Consider the following 26642-nt stretch of genomic DNA (forward strand, 5'->3'; position numbering starts at 1 on the left):
TCATAAAAGTAAAGCTCGATAAAACATAAATCGGTAACGACCACTAGATGTCACTTTAGTAGTATGCTGCTGAAGGTGTGTAAGAGAAAATAAAAATAGAATTAACAAAAGGGTGAATGTCGCAAGCATAAATGAACCGAGTGAGGGTTGATTTTCCTATGCTGGTCCAGCAAAAAATAACTAGTAAAGTAGCCGCATATTTTGCCAAAATAGCATTTAAGTAGCATTTAAGGCAACTTAAATGCTTATTGGCTTGCTTTTAAATTGCATTGGAAATGCTTATTGGTTACCTGGGTATGCTGTCTAGAAACCGTTAAAATTTAAATAAAAGAACCGAGATGAATTAGAATATTGAAGCTACTCGTCCATTTCGCTTACGTATCGGCTGGTGAATAGAAGTTCTTAAAAGTGCTATTGCGCTGTATTAATTTTTAGCAAATATTGTGCTATTCGGATTTAAAATAACCAAAGGGTTATTGTGCTTTTCAAATAATTGAACCAAGATACCAAAGCAGTTCAGTTAATTGTGATTGAGTTTAATTAAATGATTTATTCTACTGTAGCGTTATTTCTTGGATTGCTGAAAAAGCCTTGAAAGTGAACTCTGTTCAAGTGTACCACGATAATTGTACAAAGGTAAATTTCGAATTCTCGTGTAAAATGTGGTGTGGATATTTACGTATTTTCGCTCGCATTGGACAGCAGCGCTCCAGGCGCTTTTTGTACGGAATTCTTTTTCGCTGGATTCTGGAGTGCCACGGTTCGTACGTGTGTCTTGTTAAGGCCCACCTTCGTGGCAGTTAAACGGAGGAGTGGTGTTTTTCGCTAAGTTTGCGTTCGCAAAAGTGTACACGGCGGTCGTCAATTGTCGCGCGTGTTTTACCGGCCCTTTTAACATTACACTCCGTGGCCGAAGTCCGAGGGCCGACAATTAGGACACGTCGTCAATTGCGTGCCTTTTGTCGAGTCTGAGGTAGGGGTTTCATTCCGTTTCGGGAGATCTATCACGTAAACGTAGGACGTGGGGTCTTCCGGGCACGTTGGCCTCTGCTAAGGACATGACCCGGGTACGCATGACCTTAGTCATTGCGTCGCTCTCGTGAGTATTAAAAACGGAAGTCTTCCGTCCAGCCGAACCCCCTCTGCACCTTTAGTTTCGGCCAATACACACACGAACATCCGGCGAAGAGTCAACCGCCTTCGACCGTGACGTCGCCATCTTCGCCGTCTACCAGGACAACGCTACTTAGCCGTCGTCGAGCATCGTCAAAAATCCTACCTGCGCAGGACACAGTTGACAAGTTTTATGGCTATAAAACCCAGTGTGTGCAGACCTGTAAACAATTGTCCAACGCGAACGTTCTACGGTTTTTGAAATACAAAGTTGAATCTATTTTACGTTTTCATTTTTCTACGTTTGAACAGAGTCCCTTCTAAGGTTTTCTCACTCTTCCTTCCTTTCAAGAAAATTTGACTCGGAACATTTAGCATGGACAAAGGTGACGAAACAAGGATTTGAAATGGGGACTTGGTACCTGGAACTGTAAATCGCTAAATCTCATGGATGGCGACAGGGTGTTGCTCGTTCAGTTCGAACCGCAAATGTTCGGCATAGTGGCTCTACAGGAGAGCTGTCGCAAAGGCGAGAAGGTATGGAGGATCTGTGGCGGCAAGGCCCAATTTTACCAGAACGGTGAAACAACCAACGAGCTGGGAACGGGCTTTATAGTGATGGGCAGATGCAGGATCGCGAAATGGACTGGAAGGCGATCAACGAGAGGATATGTGTGTTGAGTCATAAACCATCATAAACGTGCACTGTCCACACGAAGGCAGGCCGGACGATGAGAATAAAGCTTTCTATGTCCAGCTGGACGCCACGGGATATCATCGTCATCGGGGACATGAACGCGCAGATCGGCAGGGAAGCAATGTATATCGATAACGGCCAGCGACGCATCAACTTTGCAGCTTCCTGAGGCTTGGTGATCAGAAACACTTTCTTTCCCCGCAAAGATCCACAAAACCACCTGACCAACAAACATTGAACCTAATCGACCATCAGTGAGGCCGCAAAGCGCCAGAAGGAGAGCTGCAACTATTTCAGGCTAGTGAGACGCGTAAGTTCTATGAGAAGGTGAACCAATCTCGTAAAGGATATACACCGAAGTCTGACATATGATATGAACGAGGAGGAAAACCTGGTCACAAACGAGCACGAGGTGATTGGTGGGTAGAAGCAGTTATTCGATAGGTGTCTCAATTGCGATATAACAAAAGGAAATAGAGCGAAAGTTAACGTATAGGATAGCCTATAGGCGTGTCGACTCCCGATCTCAGAGATCCGGCGAGAAAACGGTCAGCTGAAGAATAATAGAGTCACCGAAAAGGATCGACTCACGACGAAACTTTACAAAAATGGCCAAGAACCAGTAGGAACGGTACTTCACTGGATAATTTCATGTATCGGTCTCACGCGGATGCGCAGCAAAATTTTGCTTCTCACGTCACTCGCTTTGCAGAATATACTCCATGGTTGAAGCATATTCGATCGAATTTGACATACGAAGTGTTCAATAATCACAAACAAGGGAGCAGAATTACGATGCCAATGCCATAGCTTACACTGATGAAGAATCGCATGCGGAGAAACAAATAAAACACAATTTTTATGTTATAGCTATCTTGAACTCTGTTTACGAGTTTCGTTTTTTTCTCTTTTGAAATCAAGCTTTATTTTTTATTCATTTGTCACTCGTAAATCTTCTTGTCACTGTTTTATTGATAGCTGTGAAATTTTGCTTTTTTTGTTTTTTAGCCATTTTTCGCAATACTTTATCGGCAACTATTTTAACTTATTTTTTGTGTTGCATATTTTTAATCATGTTTAGTACAATACAGGAAGAGTTCGCTTACTATAAAGATAACATTTAGTCTAAAGTTTAACAAAACTAATGCCAGTGTGGATATGTGAAAACAGCTTTGAAGTCGATGGTCCTGTTTGCTCCACCTGTAAAGAAATACGAAACAAAAAGCAAAAACACAGAAAAGCAGATGTTCACAGAATCCTTTGTAGCAGCAAGAAGTCACGTTCGTTCAACAGCTTTCGGTGCGATGGATGACTCAGGATTAGTGTCTACTTTGAGACATTCCCAACGCTTTGTTCTTACTGCGATACTTTATATATATTAAGACTGTACCTCAACAATTTCGCGCAGCAAGTTGTTAGGATTACAAATCACTGTATGTACACTTAGGGTTTATTAGTTTTGTTTTTACCAACACTAGCTTTTACATCTATAAGTTTATAGATTTGAATATATTTATAATTAGATATTACATAGCTCAATTACTAGACTTTACTCAATAAAACTATCATCATTTTACTTTTTTTTCATGGTGTATGTAAAAGCATTTGATTAGTGTTCGTTTCGAAACATGCTTTTATCGTATCAAACAATCGAATTTCAGTGCCAATTTGCAACAACGCAACTATCCGTCAGTCAACTTTTTTTTTGAGTAAAAAGAACATTTTATACGACTAATGCGATTTAGCCTAAAACCTCAATTTTAAATAAAAGGTCGTACGAATGACGCTGGACCGGTTTGTTTCAGAAGTTATTTTTTCGCTTTGGGTTTCTTATTTATCAAACTGCTTCAACAAATTCAAAATATTACAAAACTGTCGACTAAAAAGGTAGATAACAAAAAAAAAAAGAAAAAAACATGTCTGGGATTGAAAAATTCTTAAACCTACATTTTGAAGAATAAATTGAAAACAAATCCACTAAAAACGCAATTACAAAAGTTTCAATGAAAGGAAAATTCATTTTTTTGTGAACTACGAATCGGGTGATGGCTCTCTCTAATTTGTATTTAGTTCGCTTCTGCTGCTTTCTAATCTGTTGGCAATCGCAAACTATAACGACAATTGAAAATTATCAACGGCGCCAGGAGCGGTCCTCGGACTCCATATCCTCTTCCTCTTCTTCCTCTTCAACTAGTCGCACTTCGGATGTTTCTTCCATCGAGCCCGTTTCCGTCAGATTGTCCAAGGATGCTACGGAACTGGCATCCACTCCGGTACCGGTAAGCGTAGAACCCGCTCCATCTATTTTCTCGGAATCATCCAAGTTTCCGACTGACTTGTCCTGAACGGCTGCCGTGGCTCCCATCACCGGTTTGCTTTTACCATCATCGCCAACAACAGTCACCCCGGTTCCGACAGTTACCGAAGAAGGTACCGTGTTGTTTACAGCAGCCCAACTAATTTGAAGAGTGATGTCCCGAAAAACTTTGCCTCGGACCAGTGCCTTTTCGGCGTTCTGTCGTATAGAATAACTTATCATCAGCGATGGAACCGTGTTGTCCAACTGGTGTTTAGTGATTTCGCCGAAATGTTTAAAATGTCCTAACAAAGCATCAGCATCTTCTAGAGCGAACCCGGTAATAGCGAGTGTCGTTGGCCGTCTATCAACGCTGGTTGAACCAACTGGAGCAACTCGGTTGTTGTTCGGACGTCCCGCACGAATTGCTTGCGGATTGTACACTGGTGGCTTGTTGTTAACGACCATCGGCGAGGGTGCCGGCCCTGTCCCAGGGGACCGATTGGTACGCTGCTCTTGGGCGATCATGTCTAGTTCAGCATCTAGCATGTCTTTTTTCTGTTGTTCCTTAGTTTTACGCTTTGGCAACATTTGAGCAACAATTTGATTTTGCTCGATGGAAATTTCTTTCTTCAGAGCGTCAATTTTTGCCTCTAATTCTTTAATAGTAGCTAGAAGCTTAACGCGGCAAGGATCATGAGCGTCAGTTTTTTCATACATCCCAACCATCGAGCGCAACTCCTTAAGATAACCCTGCAGCAAATCGCTTTTCCGCTTCTGCAGGCTTTGAGTGATCTCTTGTGTTTTCTTGTAAAGGTCGCTTGTTGCCCGGTTAATCTTAGAGTTCTTCATCCGTAATTGATGCGCGTTACCAATTGAAACCAACGGAGTCGTTACTGTATTGATCAGCTTAGTAGCAGTGCCGGTGTATGTATTTGACGTTACGACTGGAGCGGCTGTAATGGCGGCGCCTGCAGCATTTTCTCCCTCACTACCAACAACAGCTGGTGTGTCCTTTGCAGTTGCTGGAGTAGTAATCGTGGGGGTAGTTGCTGCTATTGATACACTATTGCTGCTTGTTATCGGGTTCGTTAGATTATTGATGCTGTACTGATTCGGATAGGATCTGCGCAATGAATGCTCCGTTTTGGCCGCCGGCGTAATTGCTGGTTGCTCAGATCCAATTCCAGGACTGTGCCAAAACACTTTGATAAAGCGATTATTGAGCACTGCTTCGGTGCTGCGATAGGCCACGTTTGCCTCGACGTGAGTAGAGAATGTCACAATTGCAGCTTCTGGATCGCCATCATAGCTAATCTGAATGTTGACAATTTTCCCAAATTTACTGAAATGATTGTTCAGGTGAGCAATCGCGTTTAGGCCTCGTGGGATTTTACGCAATTCAAGGGAACAATTTTGTTGTGGATTCACGGCTCCTACTCCCGTTCCAATCATTTGATGACCTCCAGGAACTCTAGGTCCTAGGCGATTGTTTAGCGGAATTTTGCGTTTTACGTGTCCATCAGCTATGGCTACAGCATCTTCAGGCTCAAACCTTCGCTTTGGTTGCTGGGCCGATACATCGCCTCCTTTATTGGCATCCACAACCGGTACCGAGATTAGCTCTCTTTGTAGAGGAGTTGCGCCAATCGGGTTTCCGGGGAATCCTGTTGGAAAACCTCCGGGCGCTACACCCCTGAAATTCCCACTTAGTGAGCCTCGCGGACCAAAACCTCCTCCGACGCCAACACCAGAAATGTTACCCAAACGTTGCGCAATCGACGGGCGTCCTGCAGGGAAAACTGGTGGTCTATTCCATAATTCTGGAGCGTCCGGACTATATTCGGGGTGGATTGGACCAGTGCGCATCTGCGCCGCTGACTGAATTGTAATCAACGCCGGATTGTTGATGTCTTCTAGAACAACTGGATCTACTCCGTGATCCCAAGGGCAAGTCTCACCTCGCATACAATAACCTTTTTCATCGAAATCACGGCACCGTTGCCGTTTTGCACCTAGCAATGATGCATCAACTGCCGGTGTATGTTCCATGGTAGTTACTGGTGGCACAACAATCGCTGCTGCGGTCGGTGCGGGTGATTCTGAACGTGCGATCTTTCTACGTTCAGCATTAGGTGATGGTGATCGACTACCCGACAGGCTTTTATTAACAACCCTCGCTCCGCTGCCACTTCCGCTACCACTGCCAGTACCGCCAGCGTTCCCTGCACCTCCACGACGGCTCTCGTAAGCGTGACTTTTACGTTCATAGCGTCGGAATGAATCACTGCCGCTGCCACTACCGCGACCAACCGGCGACTTGTTCCGATACTGACGGTTGGACTTTTCTCTAGCAGATTCTCGCGCCGATTCCCGGACCAAATCTCGTGCCGGAAGACGATCTCTAGAACGGGAACGTCTCGATTCCCGAGATCGCTCAAACGAGCGAGATCGAGAGCGGGAACGGGATCGGGATCGATTCGATATTCGGCGGCCTCGGTTTCGGCTCTCTTTGCTCTGTAAGAAGATTAGACGAAATAAAATCATTTACTTAGTGGGAACTTAGACCAGAATAGATAGACAGAATGAACGCTTGACAAATAGATTATTACCACTTTGCAAGTGGATTAACAGCCAAAAGAGCGTTAATACCAAGTTACTTCCCTGCGGTGTTTTTAAAATTGTTGCAATATCAGACTGCTCAGACTTTCAACGTTCGACGAGTTTATAATGACATATCATAGCGCTTCAAAGAGTTAAAGGCTGTTCCCAAAACTACTTTTAAAGTCAGTTTGCAAGAGTCCCCAGAAAAGGCTTGAACGTGAGGAGTTTTAACATCATATTTTATTTGACTTATTTCAATTTTTTTCAATAACGCGCATGACTACCGTTCTGATTCAAACTTAGAATAGTCTCAAACTTCGAACAACGGGGGCTCTGTAGCCGCAAGGTTACCATGTCTGCTTTGACAAGCGAATGGTCATGGGTTCGAATCTTAATAGAATCAGGCCATTCGATGTCAAAGTGACTTTAGCATGGGTTTATTCTCAGGCCCCTTACCACCCTTTCTTCATGCTGAATTCTATGTTATCCTGATATGGCCTATTGACAGTGCAAAAATTAAACCCTTATTTGCGCCAGTGCTATAATTGGGGACAGCGCTGTCATGTGGAACGGGATGGATAAAGTAGAGAAAAGCATTGAAGGAAGGATATCCAATTACACACAAGCACGCATAAAATTCAATAAGCATATCGCATAAAATTCAATAGCGATTATAGCAAGAATAAACGCAGTGCGGGTTATACAGCAAACGCCAACCTTTACTTTCTCACTTCGCGATTATCAGATAAGTGCAAAATATATATGTACTAAACATAGTTGAAATACAATATTTCTTGAATAATTTCAAAATATTAGATAAATTAAAATGTTCGAAGTTTGAATCACGTTTTTAGAAGTGATGGACTGGCATCAAGAACGCATTCACCACGACCAGTGTTGAAATCCTCGGTAAATTGCGCAGCGGGCGGAGGGAGTGGATTTCGGATGAAACTTGGAGGAAGATCGATGACCGGAGAGAGGCGAAAGTCCGCATTGAGCGAGCGCAAACTGCTAAGACAGTTGCCCGCCAACGACACGGCAAATTGGAGAGTTACTAAACGAGGTTGTAGGCTCAGTACGGAACGTTCTCGTACAACGGCATTTTGTCCGACCCTATAAGGGTTACTGCTGGCGTGAGACCACTTCTGTTTCTCATCGTTATGGATGATATATTATTAGTTGGAGCAATTCACAGTAGACCAAATCGAGAATTACCAAGGAATCCTCTAACGATGGAGCAGCTAAATGACCTCGACCTAGCCGACTTTATCTTGCTTGTACAACGCCTAAACGATATGCAGAGTAAGTTAGATGACCACTCAAATAGCTTCCAGGCAGCAGGTCTCACAGTCAATGTAGCAAAAACTAAGTCTATGGTAGTGAACACTGACAATCCCACCAACTTCACAATAGCGGGACAACAAGTTGAGCAGGTAGACGCCTTTCAATATCTTGGTAGCCAGACAACGCCCGATGGTAGTACCAAGAATGATATAGCCAGACAAATGAAAACCCGAATTTTCAATTCAAACGTTAAATCCGTATTGCATGGTGTATTTCAGAGGAGACAACACAAAAACTGAAGGTATTTACTATTTATTTATTTATTAACTTTTTTATTGTGGCTTTCAATCGGTGGTTAGTTCACCCAAAGGTATTTATTAACCGGTGCCTGCGATATATCATTCGTGCCTGGTAACCTGACAACTGAATATCCAATGAGGAACTACATTGTCGATGTCATCAACAGAACAGACAGCAACAGAAATTCGTGAACGCAGGTGGAAGTGGATCGGATACACCAAATGGATCTACAGAGAAGCATTCGACTGGAAGTCGCAAAGACAGCGTAGAAAAGGCAGATCCAGAGGCTCATATCGACCCAGCTTAGCTAACGACATCCTGGCTGTAAACAAGAACCTGTCTTGGCGAGAGGTAAAAGCCATGGCAGGTAACCGTCGGTAATGGAGAGCTCTGATTTCATCCCTTTGTTCTGCCGGACTGGCGGACATGCACACATAAGCAAGTTTGCGGTTTCGTGTTGGTTCAAATCGTTTTGATGACCTCTGATCTTGTTCTTACATCGAATAGTTATTTGTGCAACTTTTAACAAGTTTAATGTAATAACAATTCCCGACTTTTTTTCGAATACGTGGCCACCCTGCACGTATATCCTTTGTAAGTCAGGTAATACAGCAGTCTTTGAGTGCACTTCTCCTCTCTGAAAATTTCTGCCACACGTCACATGCTCGAATAGTCAGTGAACCACGTTTTCATACAAGACTTCAGTTTCGAATAAAATCTTATAATATTTTGGTCCCCCGTGATGCCCCGTTGTGTCCTGCCAACTCAACATTTTTAATCTAAACCCTGGTAATATGAATGCGATCATATTAAAAAATGATCAAGCATCATATGCAATGGACGGTCACGTTAATTGACCAAATTAAAAAAAAAAGCAAAAAAATATTGTGCCTTCAGCAATTTTACGAGTCCTACCCAACCAGTCCTATCAAATACATTGAAAATATGCTTTTTAGGAAGGAGGGGTGCAGTGGGGAGGCAATAACGAAAACCTGATTGTTCAAATTGCTAAATTACAAACATGTGTGGGACACGCAGAAAATAATCACGCCAATAATTTTCGCGTGGGAGTCTAAGAAGGTGGACTGTCCGCAATATTAATACGTTTCCATGAAGTATTCCACCACGTACACATATAAAGATTTTTTGACATTAGCTGGGGCCCTCGCTGAGGCTGTTTGCAGTAGGAACAATATCAGCAACATCAAATTTCAAACTCCCGGATCCTCTTCTCCACTCTTTGCTCCCCTCTCACTCCTACATAAACCAGCCCCAGCGAATGTCATTATGGTAACAGGAAAGGGGCCACAGTGGCTCCCGCCCACATTAAAATTAAGAAATCCCGCTGGATTATTGGCAACGACCTTTAGCATGAAAACACGGATACGAATCGGAGCATGGAATATACTGACCCTTGCTAAGCAGGACAAGCTGGCTCAACTTGCAACGGAAGCTAGCCGCCTGAAGCTTGAAATCCTGGGGCTGAGCGAAGTCCGCTGGCCGGGTAGTGGCAAACACAGGACATCATCCGGGCAAGTCTTGCTCTACTCTGGCATACGAGGTGAAAATGCTACTCGATAAAGAGGAGTTGGATTCCTACTGAGAGGCCCAGGGGCACATGCGGCTCTGATCAAGTGGGAACCGATAAATGAGCGAAGCAATTAATAAATAGCAATCCAGTGCTATGCGCCAGCTGAACAGCGCGGTTGAGAAAATCCCGAAGGGGGATCTCTAAATCCACATGGGCGACTTCAACGCGAAGATTGGCTCAAACAACGCAGACCTTGAACGCGTCATGGGACACCATGGCCTAGGAGAGATGAGCGAAAACGGGGAGCTGTTTACAGAATTCTGTGGTAATAACAACATGGTCATTGGTGGATCGCTCTCCCCCCATAGACCAGTACATAAAGTCACATGGGTTTCCCGCGACGGCCGAACGGAAAACCAAATCGACCACATCTGCATCAGCCGGTAATGGCGAAGGAGCCTTCTTGATGTACGCAACAAACGCAGCGCTGATTTTGCATCCGACCATCATCTTGTTATCGCTAAGATACGTCTGCGCGTCGCACGTGTCCAACGACGGGAGGAGAAAGTTGGGTGCCGCTACGACGTCCGCCGATTGGAGAATCCTGAGGAGAAAAAGACCTTTGTCGAACAACTTGAATCTCGAGCCTCGGAACTGCCACCTAGTGGAACCGTCAAAGAGCAACGGACCGGCATCAAGAACGCCTTCATCACGACCAGTGATGAAACCCTCGGCAAAGCGCGCAGCGGGCGGAGGGAGTGGATTTCGGATGAAACTTGGAGGAAGATCGACGAGCGGAGAGAGGCGAAAGCCGGCATTGAGCGAGCGCGAACTAGGTCGACTAAGACAGCTGCCCGTCAACGATACGCCGAACTGGAGAGGGCTGTTAAACGTGCTTGTAGGCGGGACAAGAGAGCCTGGACTAACTCCCTGGTCGAACAAGGGGAAACCGCTGCCGCCAATGGTGATATCCGTTTGTTGTACGATATTTGTCGTCGCCTTAGTGGTGCCAGGATGAATGCAAAGATGCCGCTAAAGAACAGAGCTGGTCAGCTACTGACTGACCGTACAGAACAGCTTAAGCGATGGACTGAACATTTTGAACAACTCTTCCGAGTTTCAAATGTCAGAGACCAACAAAACCAGCAGCGGAGGCGCCATCGCTAGGTGAAATTGTAGCAGCCATTAAGAGTATGAAATCCAATAGAGCGCCAGGGATAGATCGTATTTCAGCCGAAATGCTCAAAGCTGACCCATCTTTGTCAGCTCAGATGATGCATCAGCTTTTCAGCAATACATGGGAATCCGCAACTTTTCCGGTGGACTGGATGCAGGGCATATTGGTCAAAGTCCCTAAGAAAGGAGACCTAACTGAATGCGGTAACTGGCGTGGCATCACGTTGCTCTGTATTACTCTCAAAGTACTCTGTAAGGTAATCCTCAACCGGATCCAGAAGATCGACGCTTCTCTCCAGCGGCAGCAATCTGGATTCCGTGATGACCGATCATGTGTAGACCATATCGCAACGCTCCGCATTATATTTATTGGAGCAGATTAACGAATTCCAGGACTCACTTCTGCTGGTATTCGTTGACTTCGAAAAAGCGTTCGACCGACTCAACCTCGAAAACATCTGGGGCGAACTTAGGCGTAGAGGAGTTCCAGATAACGTAGTCCATCTCATCGAGGCTCAGTACGAGGTGTTCTCGTGCAAGGTTTTGCACGACGGCGTCTTGTCCGACCCCATAAGGGTTACTGCTGGCGTGAGACAGGGCAGCATTTTATCACAGCTTCTGTTTCTCATCGTTATGGATGAGATATTAGTTGGAGCAATTGACAGTAGACCAAATCGAGCATTGCCTTGGAATCCTCTAACGATGGAGCAGCTAAATGACCTCGACCTAGCCGACGCCATTGTCTTGCTCGCACAATGCCGAAACGATATGCAGAGCAAGTTAGATGACCTCTCCGAGAGCTCCCAGGCAGCAGGTCTTACAGTCAATGTAGCGAAAACTAAGTCTATGGTAGTGAACAATGACAATTCCACCAACTTCACAGTAACGGGACAACAAGTTGAGCAGGTAGACGCCTTTCAATATCTTGGTAGCCAGACAACGCCCGATGGTGGTACCAAAACTGATATAGCCACACGGATCAGGAAGGCCAGGGGTGCCTTTGCAGGTCTGCGAAACATTTGGTGCTCAAACCAGATCACTCTACGTACAAAAACCTGAATCTTTAATTCAAACGTTAAATCCGGAATGCTGTATGCCTGCGAAACGTGGTGCGTCTCAGCGAAGACAACACAAAAACTGCAGGTATTCATTAACCGGTGCCTGCGATACATCATTCGTGCCTGGTGGCCTGATAACTGGATATCCAATGAGGAACTCCATCGTCGGTGTCATCAACAGCCGATAGCCACAGAAATTCGTGAACGTAGGTGGAAGTGGATCGGACACACCTTGAGGAAAGGAGCGAACGAGGTTTGCAGAGAAGCACTCGCCTGGAATCCACAAGGACAACGTAGAAGAGGCAGACCCAGAGGCTCATAGCGACGGAGATTAGCCAACGACATCCGGGCTGTAGACGAGAACCTGTCCTGGCGACAGGTAAAAGCCGTGGCGGGTAACCGTCAGCAGTGGAGATCTTTGATTTCATCCCTTTGTTCTGCCGGACCGGCGGACGTGGACTCATAAGTAAGTAAGCTAATGGCATTCTAGTTAGTGACGAAACCGCAAATTACTTCATTTGCCCAGCAGTTCATATGCAACTTACCTCTCTCCAGCACACAATATAGACCGTTTTAGTTGAAACTGCCGAAAAAATTTCTTATCCTCTACATTCTGGACGCTGAGAATTCACCCACATCTGATACGTTTTTTAAAACGTTTGTTTCCATTAAATAAAAAAAAATCAGATGGTGCTCGCCTTGCGCGTGTGAAAAAAAAAATGACAATATTCATGTTAAAAATGAACTCGCCTAATCTGAACGAGATGTCTTCCATATTAACGGGGGCTCACGGTAATCGGTTGAAAGGAAAGGATTTACTTTCTTGCAGGGCACCTGTTTTGCTTTTTTAGCTGTAACACCTCAACCAAACAAAATTTTTAAAATGTTATGTATGGGGCATTCATACAGTCAATTATTATCCATGAGATTGCTGAACTAAGTATTGCTCTATCTTAAGTAATTACGATGCACTCCCAGTCCACACTGAGCGGTGCTTCAAGAGCGCTCTCTGCGCACCACCCAGTGTGAAGTAAGAGTGCGCCGTTAATACTTAAGATATAGCAATACTTACTTAGTTCAGCAATCTGGTGGATAATAATTCTAGATAGAATTAACAAAAGGGCGAATGTCGCAAATGTAAACAAACCGGGTGAGAGTTACTTTTTGCTGGACCAGCATAGGAAAATCAACCCTCACTCGGTTTGTTTACGCTTGCGACATTCGCCATTTTCTTAATTCTATCTTCAATTGACTCTATAAATATCGAACAACATTAGAAAAGGGCGGATAAGCCAACTGTCAAACAGAGTTCATTTTCCTATGCTGCTCTAGCAAAAAATAACTCTCGTTCGGTCTGTTTGACGTTTGGCTTATCCGCCTTTCTCCAATGTTGGTCGACAAATGCTCCAAACAACATTTTCAAATTTTGCTTAGCTGAGGTGTTACAGTTAAATAACCAAAATAGGTGCACTGAGTGCAGGACAGCCCTGCTTTCGTGACATCACGTTCACCCAGGAGGATAGTTTTAGACCTTGGCAAAATTATTGACTTTTAGGCTGTGAACCATTTCGCGAAATTTTTAACTTTTTGGTTAAAATTTGACAGTTCGATGGTTTTCCGAAAATAACCCTGCTCGAGAGCATGGTTAGTTTTAACCAAGTTCTGAGAGCCAATGAGATATGCACAGGTGAGGAAGAGAGCTTCGACAAGTTTCACTGATTTTTCGTTAGATTTTTATTTACATTAGTATGGATGCTTATCGCATTATAAATTTGTTCAAACAAACCGGGTTGAAATGAGATGAATTTTATCTATCAAATAAAAGCAAATGAACATCAAAAATTCCTCCGATTTTAACTCGGACAGAAAAAACAATATTTTCATCCTCACCTTATATGCTCTCATTGAGCAAAAAAACTATCAATCCGTCAAATATGAAATGGTTCACATTCTGAACAGATTTTAACCACTCAAGGAGAAATAACCATCGAACTGTCAAATTTTAACCAAAAAGTTAAAAATTTCGCGAAATGGTTCACAGCCTTAGGATATCAACATCAAATTTGAATAAATAATCATTAACCGTATGGGACGGAAAGATTCTGTCACTTTTTTTAGAATCAAAGTGAGCCAAACCGCAAGTGTATAACATTGTCGTATCAGGCCTGGGAGGTAAAATCGTGCTTACATGTAATTGACTGATTCTTTCATTCTTGTGTGCCTGATGTTAATGTTTATTTCAATAGTAGCTCGTTAATTCTTATTATATTCTCTATATCAATCAATGCATAGAAAAATTTCTGATCGATCGATGCAAATATGTACTTATCTTGAAAATCCATTTAAGACGGCTGAGTTATAAGTGTGCAAAACGTAACCACTTTTCATGTTCATTTCTTATACCTACTTCTAAAGTGCACCCCAAAATAGTAAACAAAAACGTAGTTTTCCGTTAAAATGGTGAACAGACAGTATAAAATTTTATACACATTCGGTCATAGTAAAAGAATAACTTTTTACCGAGTTTGAAAGGGTTACCTCGATCGCTAGAATAAATTTAACACATTTCAATATCGTTACTTACATGATCATCTTTGCTGCTAGAACTTTTGACCAGCGGTTTGCCGCCGCCGCTGCTGGTGGTGGTGGTATTTGGAGTTGAAATTAGGCTGGTGGTGGCGGCAGAAATGGACAACACTCCACTGCTGGCACTGCTGGACAATTCACTGCTGTTGTCCACCGGTGCATTGTTGACAGTATCTCTCAGCTTCTCTCCAGAGGGAACATTTCCCACCGGGGCATCTTTGGGGGCCTTGGTATTGTTGGTGCTGGTACTGGTACTGTTACTGCTGCTGATGTGATTTTCGTGTAAAGGCGGCGTAAATTCTCGCTTAATGCGTACTTTAGCATCTTCTGTCGTAATTGGGGTTTGCTGTGCTTGATTCACCAAAGACTGCTGTTGTGCACTTGCTGCCGCTGCAGCCGCTGCTGCGGCCTCTTTAGCCTGTGCAATTTTGATGTATTCTTCACTTTTGATAGAACGAAACAGTCGCTCTAAAAACGGTTCAGTTTCCTGCCCTAGGAACACATCCAGCTGTTCCTTCATGCAATCGCGTAAATCTTTTTCCGGTTTATCCTTCTTCAGCAAGGCTAGCACGTATCTAGCCAGCGCTGCGGGGTCTGCATCACATAGCGGTTCCAAGACCTCAGTTAACCAGGCCTTAAGTGCGTCCGGATTGTTGATGTGCATCGTTGCCTTTGATATTCCTTGCTTCTCGATGTTATATCTGACCTCCTGAATGACGAATCAACTACTCTCCCGCAAAACACAACACGTTGGTCGTCAGCAAGAAAATCCGCACGGTAGTTTCGTTGTATTGTGTAATACTGCTCACCCGTTAATGTGTATGCGTGCAGCTGCTGCAAAAAATTTCTCCTTCTACGACTCGCACTTCTTCTTCTTCCACTTTAGTAAAAGCGCACCGAAAGATTCCTAAATGTTCGCCCAATCTGAAATAAAAATGAATTTGTTAAGCATAATTATTTAATTCGCACCACCAGCAAAACAATTAACTAAATAGTAACCTTTATCTCTAATCAACGCACTAAGAACTTGCTAAATTGATGAAAAGATTTTCCATCCACACTCGTTCACTCGTGTCTTTTTCGATTATCAGCCTAGTCGCGAGTCAGTGCTGCCAAATAAACAAGCCAATTTAAGTTTAGACATTTGCGTAGAAGAAATCGGAGAAATAAATACGTTCAACTCGCATTTTTTATTTGTAAAATAAATGTAACAAATATATTTATTTTTATTGAATTCTTGTTTAAAAAGAAATACCTACACGCAGAAAAATGATGAAAGTTAGAAACAACAATATCAGTTATTGTATCATATTTTTGAATAAAAAAAATTAAACTGAATTGATATTCCTTTTGTTTCTACTAGATCGTTAATAAAACCAAAAATACTTATTTTTGACTATACAATTTTTTTGATAGAAGCTGTAGCTTCTTTTTATAAATAGCTATTTTTATAAATAACAAACCTTATTGAAATAACAAACCTTATTAAAGGTCAAACAATTAAAATCAAAAAAATATCAGGGTAAGCACTAGAGATGGTCGGGTATGAAAATTTGAATATCCGAACCTGACTAAGAAAAAAATTTAAAACCCGTACCCGACCCGAACCCGCAAGTTTATTATTTTTGATACCCGAACCCGACCGCAACCCGTCGGGTACGGGACGGGCCCGGGTACCCGACCATCTTTAGTGATAAATGTGGTCAATAGAGATACCCGACCCGACCCGTACCCGGCTTCAAAAACAAAAATTAAAAACCCGTACCCGACCCGAACCCGCAAATTATTTTTTTTCAATACCCGAACCCGACCCGAACCCGGCGGGTACGGGTACGGGTGCGGGTTTCGGGCAAATTTTCCGCTACCCGACCATCTCTAGTAAGCACTGAGTCGACAGTATTTTTTGTTGAATTTATACAGAATACTTTTGCATTTTTAAATTAGTTTCCTGCGTGCACGTCTACAATTTCAAATTTCCTAACACGGCATTTGATTAAAATTAATTTCATCAACAAAAAGAACCTAACAAATTCAAAAATTCAATGATGACTGCAAACTGCATGAACATATACGCAAACGAAGTTTATTTGTGGCTCAAATAGCACGTTCCTTACAATCGTGTTGTGTTTGTAGTATGAACCGTACAACAAAACTGCAGTCTATCTATCTGCCTAAACGTATATCAAGATGCAAAAGCATATCAAAAATATTAAAAAAAAGTCTTCGCATTTTTTTAAACTTCTGGATGATGTATGTAATTTACATATTTACTTTAGTTTAGTTGAAAATAATCCTTAATGTCACGTTTGCTGTCTTGGCTTTTATATTATCTGTTGAGGAATGTAACCCGATGTTACTATACCATATAAGCTGCCTGAATGACACGTGGACCACGTGAAAATTTTAACACGAATACTCCTGAATGAGCAATAAGACTGTATGAATATCACATATTATTTGTACTCGTAAATATTTTCACACAAATTTGTCGGGATTAAATTGTCTTAAAGCGAAAAATTCGGAGCAGATTTATCGTTTTAGTTACTGTAGCTAGCAATAATTATTCACGGTGAAAAATAACCTACTCGTAAAAAGTTTGTCAATTTTTGAACTAAAACTGCTCAGAACCCAAATTTGTACAATATAAGAGGGTTCTAAATTGTTCCAATGGTCCATTTCATGATTGAAAATATTCAAAATGTACTAATACGCAATCTACTATATACACGAGCGTATGAGTATCAACTGTTATCAATTAACAAATATCCCAGATAACAGATGGCTTTATCGGAATAGACCAAATAGATTTAAAATATTTTTCTATAATGCATACTAAAGATATGAATGAATAATGGCAACACTGATCTCTTCGCAATTGTCCGTCCTTCGTGTCATTCTTATTTCTTGCTTCGATCAAAAATTTATTGTATATGCCTGACCAGGGAGGTTGAATTGTTACATAAAAATAGCTCGATAAACAAATGGCTCCATGCTGCGACTCCGATAAAAACTCACCTGCCGGATCAACGGTTGATAGATAATCTTCGCACTTATCCGTTGCCACGCAAAAACGACAGCAAATCCTGCCAATTGTAATTTCAATAATGGCGCAGAATAGAACTACTATTTTTTTCCTTGAGAAACCTTTCACTGTGTTCTTCTGATATTTATACCTTGACAATGTAGTAAGAAAATGCACTTCACTCACTTGCTCTTTAGTTACTGTCTTTCTTATTTTTGCTCAGCCTGCAAGCAAAGGCGAATCGCCCCGAAAATTCCCGAAAAATGGCGATTTGAGATGTCAAACAAGCTGTCCAGTGCTAAAAGTTTCTTCGTTAAGTTTTTCATTAAATGAGCTATTTGAATATAACGTAATAATTAAAAAATATATATGATGTCATAAGTGACTGATTTTAACATTGTAGAATAAATAGGCGACATGCGTTTTTTTTATTTCTTTATACAGATCTTGATGCACGACCTTCGATTATCGATTTTTTGGTACATTTTAAATTATTATATTTACTCTGCTAAAACGTAACTTTTTTAATATCCAGCGTGATTAGAGATGAAACGTACTATATCGATAGCCCCAATGCCAAGTTTATCTCCCTGGCTCCAAAAACTCGGAGGGCTGTTTCTGATTGTTTTCTTTTGCACTGGTGAGTGGTGACAAGTAAAAGCGAGTTCGATCACTGTGGCACCGAGAAATCATCGGAAGCGGAATATCTTTATTAGTTCCAGTATCAAGCGTTTCTGATCGGTACGATGGCATCATCCAATACGGGTGGCGTTAGGCCTATGACCATCACAGGTCGTATGGTCCGTGAACGGGAGCGCCTGCTCAACATGACTCCGGAAGAGCGCGCCTGGCGAGCGCAATGGCTAAAGGATCAAGTGTTGTCCCACAATGAACCCCGTTACGTTCCTGAATACTGGAAAGAAAGGCTAAACCCGATTCGCCGCGCGTATCGCGCTCCATTGGACGTGGTTCAAAAAGTGTTGACACCAGTTATGGTAAAAAATTACAGATCAAATAGTTTTGGCTTGTCTGCGATTATGTAATTTCATAATTCAAACAATGTTATTTCCCTAGGGTATGGACTGGGCTCATGCTGTGCGCTATTGGACAGGAAAAACGGCGTTAGCAGCATTTGCGATATATGCTACTGCATACTACTTCAAATACAATCAAAATGTATGTATAAATGTTTTATTAATAAATTGTTTGTTGCCACACGTATATGAATGTTTATTCGTAGGATTGGACCCGAAAAGGTGGCTGGCGCGTAATTCATTCTAGGAAAGCTGTAGTTCCTGGTGATGAAGGCTATCCCAATTTTCCCCAACGCTCTGGTCCCGATGATTATGCCAACCGCGGTTTCAAGAAGTCACCGATTTGAACCTGACCAAATATTGTTAGTTTCTGAATAAACTTGATTGAATATATTGTGTATTGGTTTGTCAATAAAGGCCCAAACAGAATGCTGCGTCAACGCATCCGTCAGCGTCAATTTGACAATAAACCCATGGGAAAACTGTCAGAATGACGCCGACGGACGCGTTGACGCAGTATTCTGTTTGGGCCTTAATACACATGATGAAGTAAAAATGATTCCAGCTATCTCGATGCTTGGAAAATACTTTTGCCATAAAGCTTGAACCAGGAAACACATTAATGTGGTCTTATAAACATTCAAAAGTATGAAGGTCTGTGCTAGCCTAGGAGCATGGTCGACGTAGAACTACGAATGGAAATATGCTCGACAGGGTTGATTCGCTTTTTTCGTTTCGATTTTACTCTTCTGAATACTGCACCTTAGACAAGCAGAATTTGAAAAGATAGTGTGTGGGGCATTTGTAGAATTGGTTATTATCTGCAATATTGTTGGAGTAAGCATTGCTATCTTTTGTATTTATGGTGCTTTAAAGCTGCTATCCTGCTGGTAGCAAAAAGTATGCTATTTTTGCTGCTAAAGGCATTGCAGCCCTATAGCACCGTAAATATAAAAGATAAAACTTCACTTTCTTCAGCAATATTTGTAAATAATTTCTAGCTCTACAAATGAGGGCATTCAACCACTTTTTCAAATTTTTCTTGGCTGAGATGCAGTAAGCAAAAGAAAGTGTTAAACCTGACTGAACGTTTACAAATGTTCAAAAATTTGTTACACAATAAATTATCCAACTGCCTGTGCGCTGTGTATCATATTTATCAGTTACTTTAAATTTGAAGTTCCATAAAGACAGAGGTGGGCACAATTCCACTAATTAGCTAATAGCTAATTAGCTGAGCTAACATTTTGGTTATCGGTTAGCGTTTTCGCTAATTTTTATAATCGTTAGCGTTTTTGTTAGTTTCCGCTAAATATATGTACCGCTACCGCTAAACAAACTGCCAACTTTTTTGGCCGGGGAAAATTTTTTCGATTTTCTCGGACATCACTGTTTTATAAATTGATAAGTGTTGGTCCGAATATCAATGCAATAGAGTTTTCTCAACAACCAAGGAAAATTATTATCTACAAAATTGATTTTCACCAAACTTTCGATGGCAGTGATAAACGAGGCGATAAACTCAAAAACAAACTTTAAAAAACTATACCGTACCTTCTGATTCTGATTCCTTTGACTCTGATATCATTGTATTTTTACTAAAAACTAGAAATTATATTACTAGATGCGCCAGTACTGGTACGATAATCCTACTACTTTGAAAACGCATATCTCAGGAACCAAGCATGTGGTAAAGAAAATATTTTTCATTGAAAATGTAATTATTAACATGGGACACAACACGTATCGTTCTTACAAACATAAAATATTTACCTTTTACCGACCGGTTTGGGGCAAATAGTTGCCCATCGACGGGGTAATGCCCAATTGTAAACCCAAAAAAATGTAAGAAACTTTTCCAGAGAAAATGTTATTTGGAAAGCTTTCACAAAAATTTTCACAGCGATGGAAAACTCCATTCAAAAATCAATAAAACTATGTCTCGCCACATGGAAATATTTTTTACCCTTTTTAATGTGCTAATGTGGTAAACAATAATGATCTTTAAACATTTTTCGTGAATGTCTGCAATTATTTTCACGGAATTAATTCATACACTTTTTCTTAGACCATTGCAACGATAATTTTCTTTTATTGTCGAAATTAGCGCTGATCAACGTATTGCTAAATCTACAATGCTAACAAATTTGGCGGTTAGCGGTTAGCATTAGCTTCAGCTAAATTTTTGGTTGATTTAGCGGCGAGGGGCAAGACACTGTTGAAAATATATTACTTTTCCCTATGGAAATATTTTTTCAACCTTAATATATTTACCGTTCCCCACCAATAATATAACCTAAAGCCCTATAAAGTTATACATTTATAGAGCTTTGATAGGGCCTAATATATTAATATATGGTAATATTATGGAGTGTCTTGCCCCTCGTTTAGCGGTTAGCGGTTATGGAAGCTGACGTTTTGATTTAGTGGATTAGCTGTTAGTGAAGCTAAAGTTTCGGTTAGCGGTGCCCACCTCTGCATAAAGAGTTAATCCGCCAAGTCACAATCACACATCTTTTGGTGATTGGGTGTGATATCGTTTTTTAACGATCTTTGCATGACTTGTAGCTCCAGGATCAAACAACTGGCTGGAAACTACACGTGATCTGAGAATCTTGTTGTTGTTGTTGTTGCTGTTGTTGTTGTTGTTGTTGTTGTTGTTGTTGTTGTTGTTGTTGTTGTTGTTGTTGTTGTTGTTGTTGTTGTTGTTGCTGTTGTTGTTGTTGTTGTTGTTGTTGTTGTTGTTGTTGTTGTTGTTGTTGTTGTTGTTGTTGTTGTTGTTGTTGTTGTTGTTGTTGTTGTTGTTGTTGTTGTTGTTGTTGTTGTTGTTGTTGTTGTTGTTGTTGTTGTTGTTGTTGTTGTTGTTGTTGAAAACATCAAATATCTATCATTAAACGAATAACATTTGCTTAAATAAATAATAACAATCAATCAATTAATCTGGACTGGACTATCATTTACAACACTGATTCTGAATAGTAGAAGATAGGATTTATAATGATATTTTGACATTGATTGGTAACCTTTGGTTACACATTATATATAAAATTAGCTCTGCCAATTTATTTACCATGCTTATTACAATCTGCTCATAATTCCCAATCCAAATTCCCTAAGTCCATCTCTGAGCAAGCTGTCGACTGTTTGATTGATAGCGCTTCAAACCTTCGGGTGGAGCGGTCACTCACACGGGAAAGCGTGTTCGGTCATATCTAAAACAACCTGAGTAAGCTGTCTACTGAGTGGGTGATATCCCTCCAAGTCTCTCGCTTTGCGAGGGGCGGACGGGTCACTCACTCAGGAAAGCTCTCTCAGGCATAGCTAAACAGGTTTGAGTTAGCAGTCAACGAGATGATCGATGTCCCTCCAAGTCTGTCGCATCGCGACCAGGACGGACGGGTCGCTCACGGCGAAAAGCTTTCTCAATTATTTGTCAGAGAAACGGTGATGTGATCGACTGGGTGAGTTATCTCCCTCCACGTCTGGCGACTCTCGTCTGGGACGGAGGGGTAACTCTCTCGGGAAGGCCTTTTCCAATACAACCAGAAGATTTCTCTGTAAGTGGGATAACCCTCCACGTCCGCCGAAACTAACAGTTAGTGAAATAAATAGGTGAAAGGTTTTTTTCGTTATTTTTCCAACAAAATGGTTTAAAAAGTGGACAATTAGACTTGAAATTATATGATGTGATCATAATAGGATTTAACCGCGACATAAATAGGCCTGGCAGCAGTTTTAAATTTAAATAGAATTAATTTTTCAATGACAACATTTTGAAAGCTGTTTTTCTCGGATTGGTGTCATTGTTACTTAGCCCCTTTTGTTAATTCTATCTAGATATGTACTAACATCCAAATTGAAACTTCATTTTTATCTATAGCTTAACCGAATTGAACGTTATTATCAAAATAAAGCACCCTTAGTTGAAGATAGAATTAACAAAAGGGCGAATGTCGCAAGCGTAAACAAACCGAGTGAGGGTTAATTTTCCTATGCTGGTCCAGCAAAAAATAACTCTCACCCGTTTTATTTACATTTGCGACATTCGCCCTTTTGTTAATTCTATCTAGAGTTGTCATTTGATCTTGCATTTGCGGATAGTTTAATGTGGTTTTAATGACGCCATCGTGCAATGATCTATCGTCGAAGAGGACGATTTTTCCAGGTTTTAGTAAAAGATATTTAGCGTGTAGCATACAGGTATACGTTGAAACTGTCAAAAAATTTGTGTAAAATTTACGTTAACACAGTAAATAAAAAGCACGCCGCTTCGTTACGTTGTGTCTCTGTTTTCTCTATAAATTTCTTAAAACTTTAGAATATTTGTATTGCTTAAAGCAAAAATTATGGCCGATGTTGACGATTTATTTAACTTGTTTGACACCGTTAACGACGAGGAAGAAAGCGGCAGCGTTCCTATCGTAGTAGATGAGACCGATAAGGAAAAAGGACCAAAGCCAGAAGAGTAAGTTTTAAAACACGTTTATAGGTTTATTGCGCCTGGTAATAATTGGATGTGCTTTAGGGAGCCTACTTCCGGCAGTAAGCGTGAAAGACAAGGCGATTCCGAAGATGACGATGTGACAACCGAGCCCAGCAAGCGTTTGAAACAGGTTGAGTCAATCCTGGATGATATCAAGTATGGGTAGAATACATTTTGCTGTACATATTGATTATAATTTATTTTGTTTTCTATCAGCCTGGATAACATTGAATCACGAATCAAAGTTCATACGATTCAATCGCCGGAAGCGTGCACCCATGAAGTAGCAGTATACCCTGATCATAAATATCGACCGTTGGTATCACCAACAGGGAAACCAGCCAAAGAGTACCCGTTCGTATTAGATCCTTTCCAAAAGGAAGCAATTTTGTGCATTGAGAATCAACAGTCGGTCCTAGTGTCGGCTCATACATCGGCAGGTAAAACGGTGGTCGCAGAATATGCTATCGCCAAATCATTAGCTGAAAAACAACGAGTTATCTATACCACACCCATCAAAGCTTTATCCAATCAAAAATATCGAGAATTTCATGAAGAATTCAAAGATGTTGGACTGGTTACAGGAGATGTGACGATTAATCCGTCCGCTTCCTGTCTCATTATGACGACTGAAATTCTTCGAAACATGCTCTATCGTGGATCAGAGATAATGCGTGAGGTAGGATGGGTTGTGTTTGACGAAATTCACTACATGCGTGATAAAGAGCGAGGAGTTGTATGGGAAGAAACGCTCATTCTGCTGCCGGACAATGTACACTACGTATTTCTTTCCGCCACAATCCCAAATGCACGTCAATTTGCCGAATGGGTTTGCCACATTCATAAGCAACCGTGTCATGTGGTGTATACAGATTATCGTCCGACGCCGCTCCAGCACTACCTGTTTCCCGTTGGCGGTGACGGAATTCATTTAGTGGTCAATGAAAAGGGACAATTCAAGGAGGATAATTTTAATACAGCCATGTCCGTGCTACAAAACGCAGGGGATGCTGCAAAAGGTGATCAGAAAGGTCGCAAGGGAGGTCTCAAACCAACCAATTCCGGTGAAACGAACATCTTTAAGATTGTGAAAATGATTATGGAGAGAAATTTTGCACCGGTTATTATTTTCTCCTTTAGTAAGAAAGATTGCGAGATTTTCGCAATGCAGATGTCAAAACTGGATTTTAACTCGACAACCGAAAAGAAGTTGGTTGACGAAGTTTTCAACAATGCAATGGACGTTTTGAGCGAAGAAGATCGACAGCTGCCACAGGTGGGTTAAATACGTTACATAGTAAAATTTATTTCAATTCTTGTAAAGCAATTTTTTCATAAAAACACTAAGTAGCCCTTACTATATACCTCAGAGGGATAATTCGGACTTTTTTCTAGGTTGAAAATGTACTTCCTTTATTACGACGTGGCATTGGTATTCATCACGGTGGCCTGCTTCCTATTTTGAAGGAAACTATCGAGATATTGTTTGGCGAGGGACTAATTAAGGCGCTTTTTGCTACGGAAACTTTTGCGATGGGATTGAATATGCCAGCTAGAACGGTACTATTCACAGGACCACGAAAATTCGATGGTAAAGACTTTCGTTGGGTAACCTCCGGTGAGTATATCCAGATGTCTGGGCGAGCAGGTCGGAGAGGTTTGGACGATAAAGGTATCGTTATATTGATGATTGACGAAGCTGTTTCTCCAGCGGTTGGCAAAGAAATTGTCCAGGGCAAACCTGATCCAATAAATTCTGCGTTTCATTTAACGTATAATATGGTGCTGAATTTACTGCGCGTTGAGGAAATCAACCCAGAGTATATGTTGGAAAGATCGTTCTTCCAGTTCCAAAATCAGTCATCTATCCCGGAAATTTACAAAAAAGTTCAACAGAAACAGAAAGAGCTAGATAAAGTATACATAAAAGACGAGCAGTCGATTGTGTCCTATCATCACGTTCGTGAGCAGCTGGATACTCTAGGGAAACAGTTCAGGGAATATATCACTAGACCCACCTATCTGGTTCCATTTTTGCAGCCGGGAAGGATGATTAAAATTCAGTCAGATGCCGGGGAGTTCGAGTGGGGTATCATTGTAAACTTCAAGAAAGAAACAGCCGATGCTAAAGCAAATCCGCTTAAATCAGAAACAAAAGTAGTTATTGATGTATTGCTGCACGTTGACGATGGATTCGAAAAAGAGGGGGTCCCCAAACCTTGTTCGGAAGGAAAACGTGGTTCGGTGGAAGTCGTTCCAGTCTTGCATACGCTTGTTCATCGGATAAGTTCTCTTCGGGTTTATTACCCGAATGATTTGCGCCCATCGGACAATCGACGATCGGTTCTCAAAACAATTAACGAAGTCAAGAAACGATTTCCCCAAGGACCTCCCCTGTTACATCCAATCAATGACATGCACATCAAGGAGAAGGATTTCGAAACTATAGTAGATATGATAGACAAATTTGAAAAACGCCTTTATTCACATCCATTACACGAATCGCCCGAGTTGGATAAACTGTATTTAAAATACATGGATAAACTTGAGCTAGAACGTCAGCTGAAGCAGGAGAAAAATGCCTTTCGTGAAGCAAAAAGTCTGCTTCACATGGATGAACTGAAGCATCGAAAGCGGGTTTTGCGTCGTTTGGGCTACTGCACGGCCGCAGACGTCATCGAGTTCAAAGGTCGTGTTGCGTGCGAACTTAGCTGCGCCGATGAACTGTTGTTAACGGAAATGATATTTAATGGTACCTTTACAAATCTTACCACCGCACAGGCGTGCTCTTTGCTTTCTTGTTTTGTTTGCGATGAGAAAAGCTCGGAAGTTCCAGCCGCTACGGAGGAGCTTTCGGGCCCGTTACGACAGATGCAGGACCTTGCTCGGAGGATAGCAAAAGTTTCGAATGAATGTAAAGTAGAGCTGGATGAGGAACGGTACGTCGAGTCTTTTAAGCCATTCCTCATGGATGTGGTACTGGCGTGGTGCAAAGGATCTTCGTTCCTGCAGATTTGTAAAATGACAGAAATTTTCGAGGGATCTATTATTCGCTGTATGCGGCGTCTGGAAGAGCTGCTACGACAAATGGTGCAAGCATCGAAAACCATCGGCAACACCGACCTGGAAAACAAGTTCTCCGAAGCGATACGGTTGCTGAAACGAGACATCGTGTTTGCTGCTTCATTGTATCTATAAATATTTTACCTCGATAATTTAACTCTTTAGCAATAGTATGAAATACTGAAGATTTCAATAATTAAATCAGTTATTGTGGAATCGTATTTTTTGTACCAACATCTATGATATCCAAAAAGGCCCTTGATACTAGTATATAGACAGAACTAGGCAAACTTTGATGTTTCGTTTGTCGAAGCTTAAAGACGTTTGTTTATCGTTGCTCTGAGGTTTTGACTGTTTTGGCAAGATACTTAGTCATTTTGTACCAAGTTTGCTCA

General features: G+C 41.5%; 3 protein-coding genes across 4 annotated transcripts; 2 read left to right on the top strand and 1 right to left on the bottom strand.

Annotated features, from left to right (window-relative positions):
• Window positions 1-2685: 2685 nt before the first annotated feature.
• LOC128744646 (zinc finger protein swm) lies at window positions 2686-17772 on the bottom strand. 2 transcript variants are annotated; one of them, XM_053841800.1, is made up of 4 exons: window positions 17661-17772; window positions 15645-15754; window positions 14644-15569; window positions 2686-6623 (listed from the first exon to the last, which is right to left on the bottom strand). In XM_053841800.1, exons 3-4 carry the CDS (start codon window positions 15307-15309, stop codon window positions 3942-3944), a joined length of 3348 nt encoding a protein of 1115 aa, XP_053697775.1. In that variant the 5' UTR covers window positions 15310-15569; window positions 15645-15754; window positions 17661-17772; the 3' UTR covers window positions 2686-3941. The 2 variants fall into 2 exon arrangements, with proteins under 2 accessions (XP_053697775.1, XP_053697776.1); XM_053841801.1 differs by lacking the exon at window positions 15645-15754.
• A 545-nt stretch (window positions 17773-18317) lies between these two features.
• LOC128743192 (uncharacterized) lies at window positions 18318-19117 on the top strand. The gene is made up of 3 exons (XM_053839720.1): window positions 18318-18662; window positions 18742-18843; window positions 18908-19117. Exons 1-3 carry the CDS (start codon window positions 18414-18416, stop codon window positions 19046-19048), a joined length of 492 nt encoding a protein of 163 aa, XP_053695695.1. The 5' UTR covers window positions 18318-18413; the 3' UTR covers window positions 19049-19117.
• A 3883-nt stretch (window positions 19118-23000) lies between these two features.
• Window positions 23001-26442, top strand: LOC128742007 (exosome RNA helicase MTR4). Its single transcript, XM_053838179.1, has 4 exons — window positions 23001-23166; window positions 23227-23340; window positions 23401-24460; window positions 24580-26442. The coding sequence occupies exons 1-4, from the start codon at window positions 23048-23050 to the stop codon at window positions 26380-26382; spliced, it is 3096 nt and encodes a 1031-aa protein (XP_053694154.1). The 5' UTR covers window positions 23001-23047; the 3' UTR covers window positions 26383-26442.
• Window positions 26443-26642: the final 200 nt, after the last annotated feature.

Source organism: Sabethes cyaneus, chromosome 3 (genome assembly GCF_943734655.1).
Source record: "Sabethes cyaneus chromosome 3, idSabCyanKW18_F2, whole genome shotgun sequence".
NCBI lineage: Eukaryota > Metazoa > Arthropoda > Insecta > Diptera > Culicidae > Sabethes > Sabethes cyaneus.

Coding starts and splice junctions, on each gene's coding strand:
- LOC128744646 (XM_053841801.1), bottom strand. CDS start 15,309: ATGCACATCAACAATCCGGACGCACTTAAGGCCTGGTTAACTGAGGTC. Junction 6,624..14,643: donor CTAGCAGCAAAGATGATCAT/GTAAGTAACGAT, acceptor ATCTTCTTACAG/AGCAAAGAGAGCCGAAACCG.
- LOC128743192 (XM_053839720.1), top strand. CDS start 18,414: ATGGCATCATCCAATACGGGTGGCGTTAGGCCTATGACCATCACAGGT. Junction 18,663..18,741: donor AAGTGTTGACACCAGTTATG/GTAAAAAATTAC, acceptor TTATTTCCCTAG/GGTATGGACTGGGCTCATGC. Junction 18,844..18,907: donor ACTTCAAATACAATCAAAAT/GTATGTATAAAT, acceptor GTTTATTCGTAG/GATTGGACCCGAAAAGGTGG.
- LOC128742007 (XM_053838179.1), top strand. CDS start 23,048: ATGGCCGATGTTGACGATTTATTTAACTTGTTTGACACCGTTAACGAC. Junction 23,167..23,226: donor AAAGGACCAAAGCCAGAAGA/GTAAGTTTTAAA, acceptor GATGTGCTTTAG/GGAGCCTACTTCCGGCAGTA. Junction 24,461..24,579: donor AAGATCGACAGCTGCCACAG/GTGGGTTAAATA, acceptor ACTTTTTTCTAG/GTTGAAAATGTACTTCCTTT.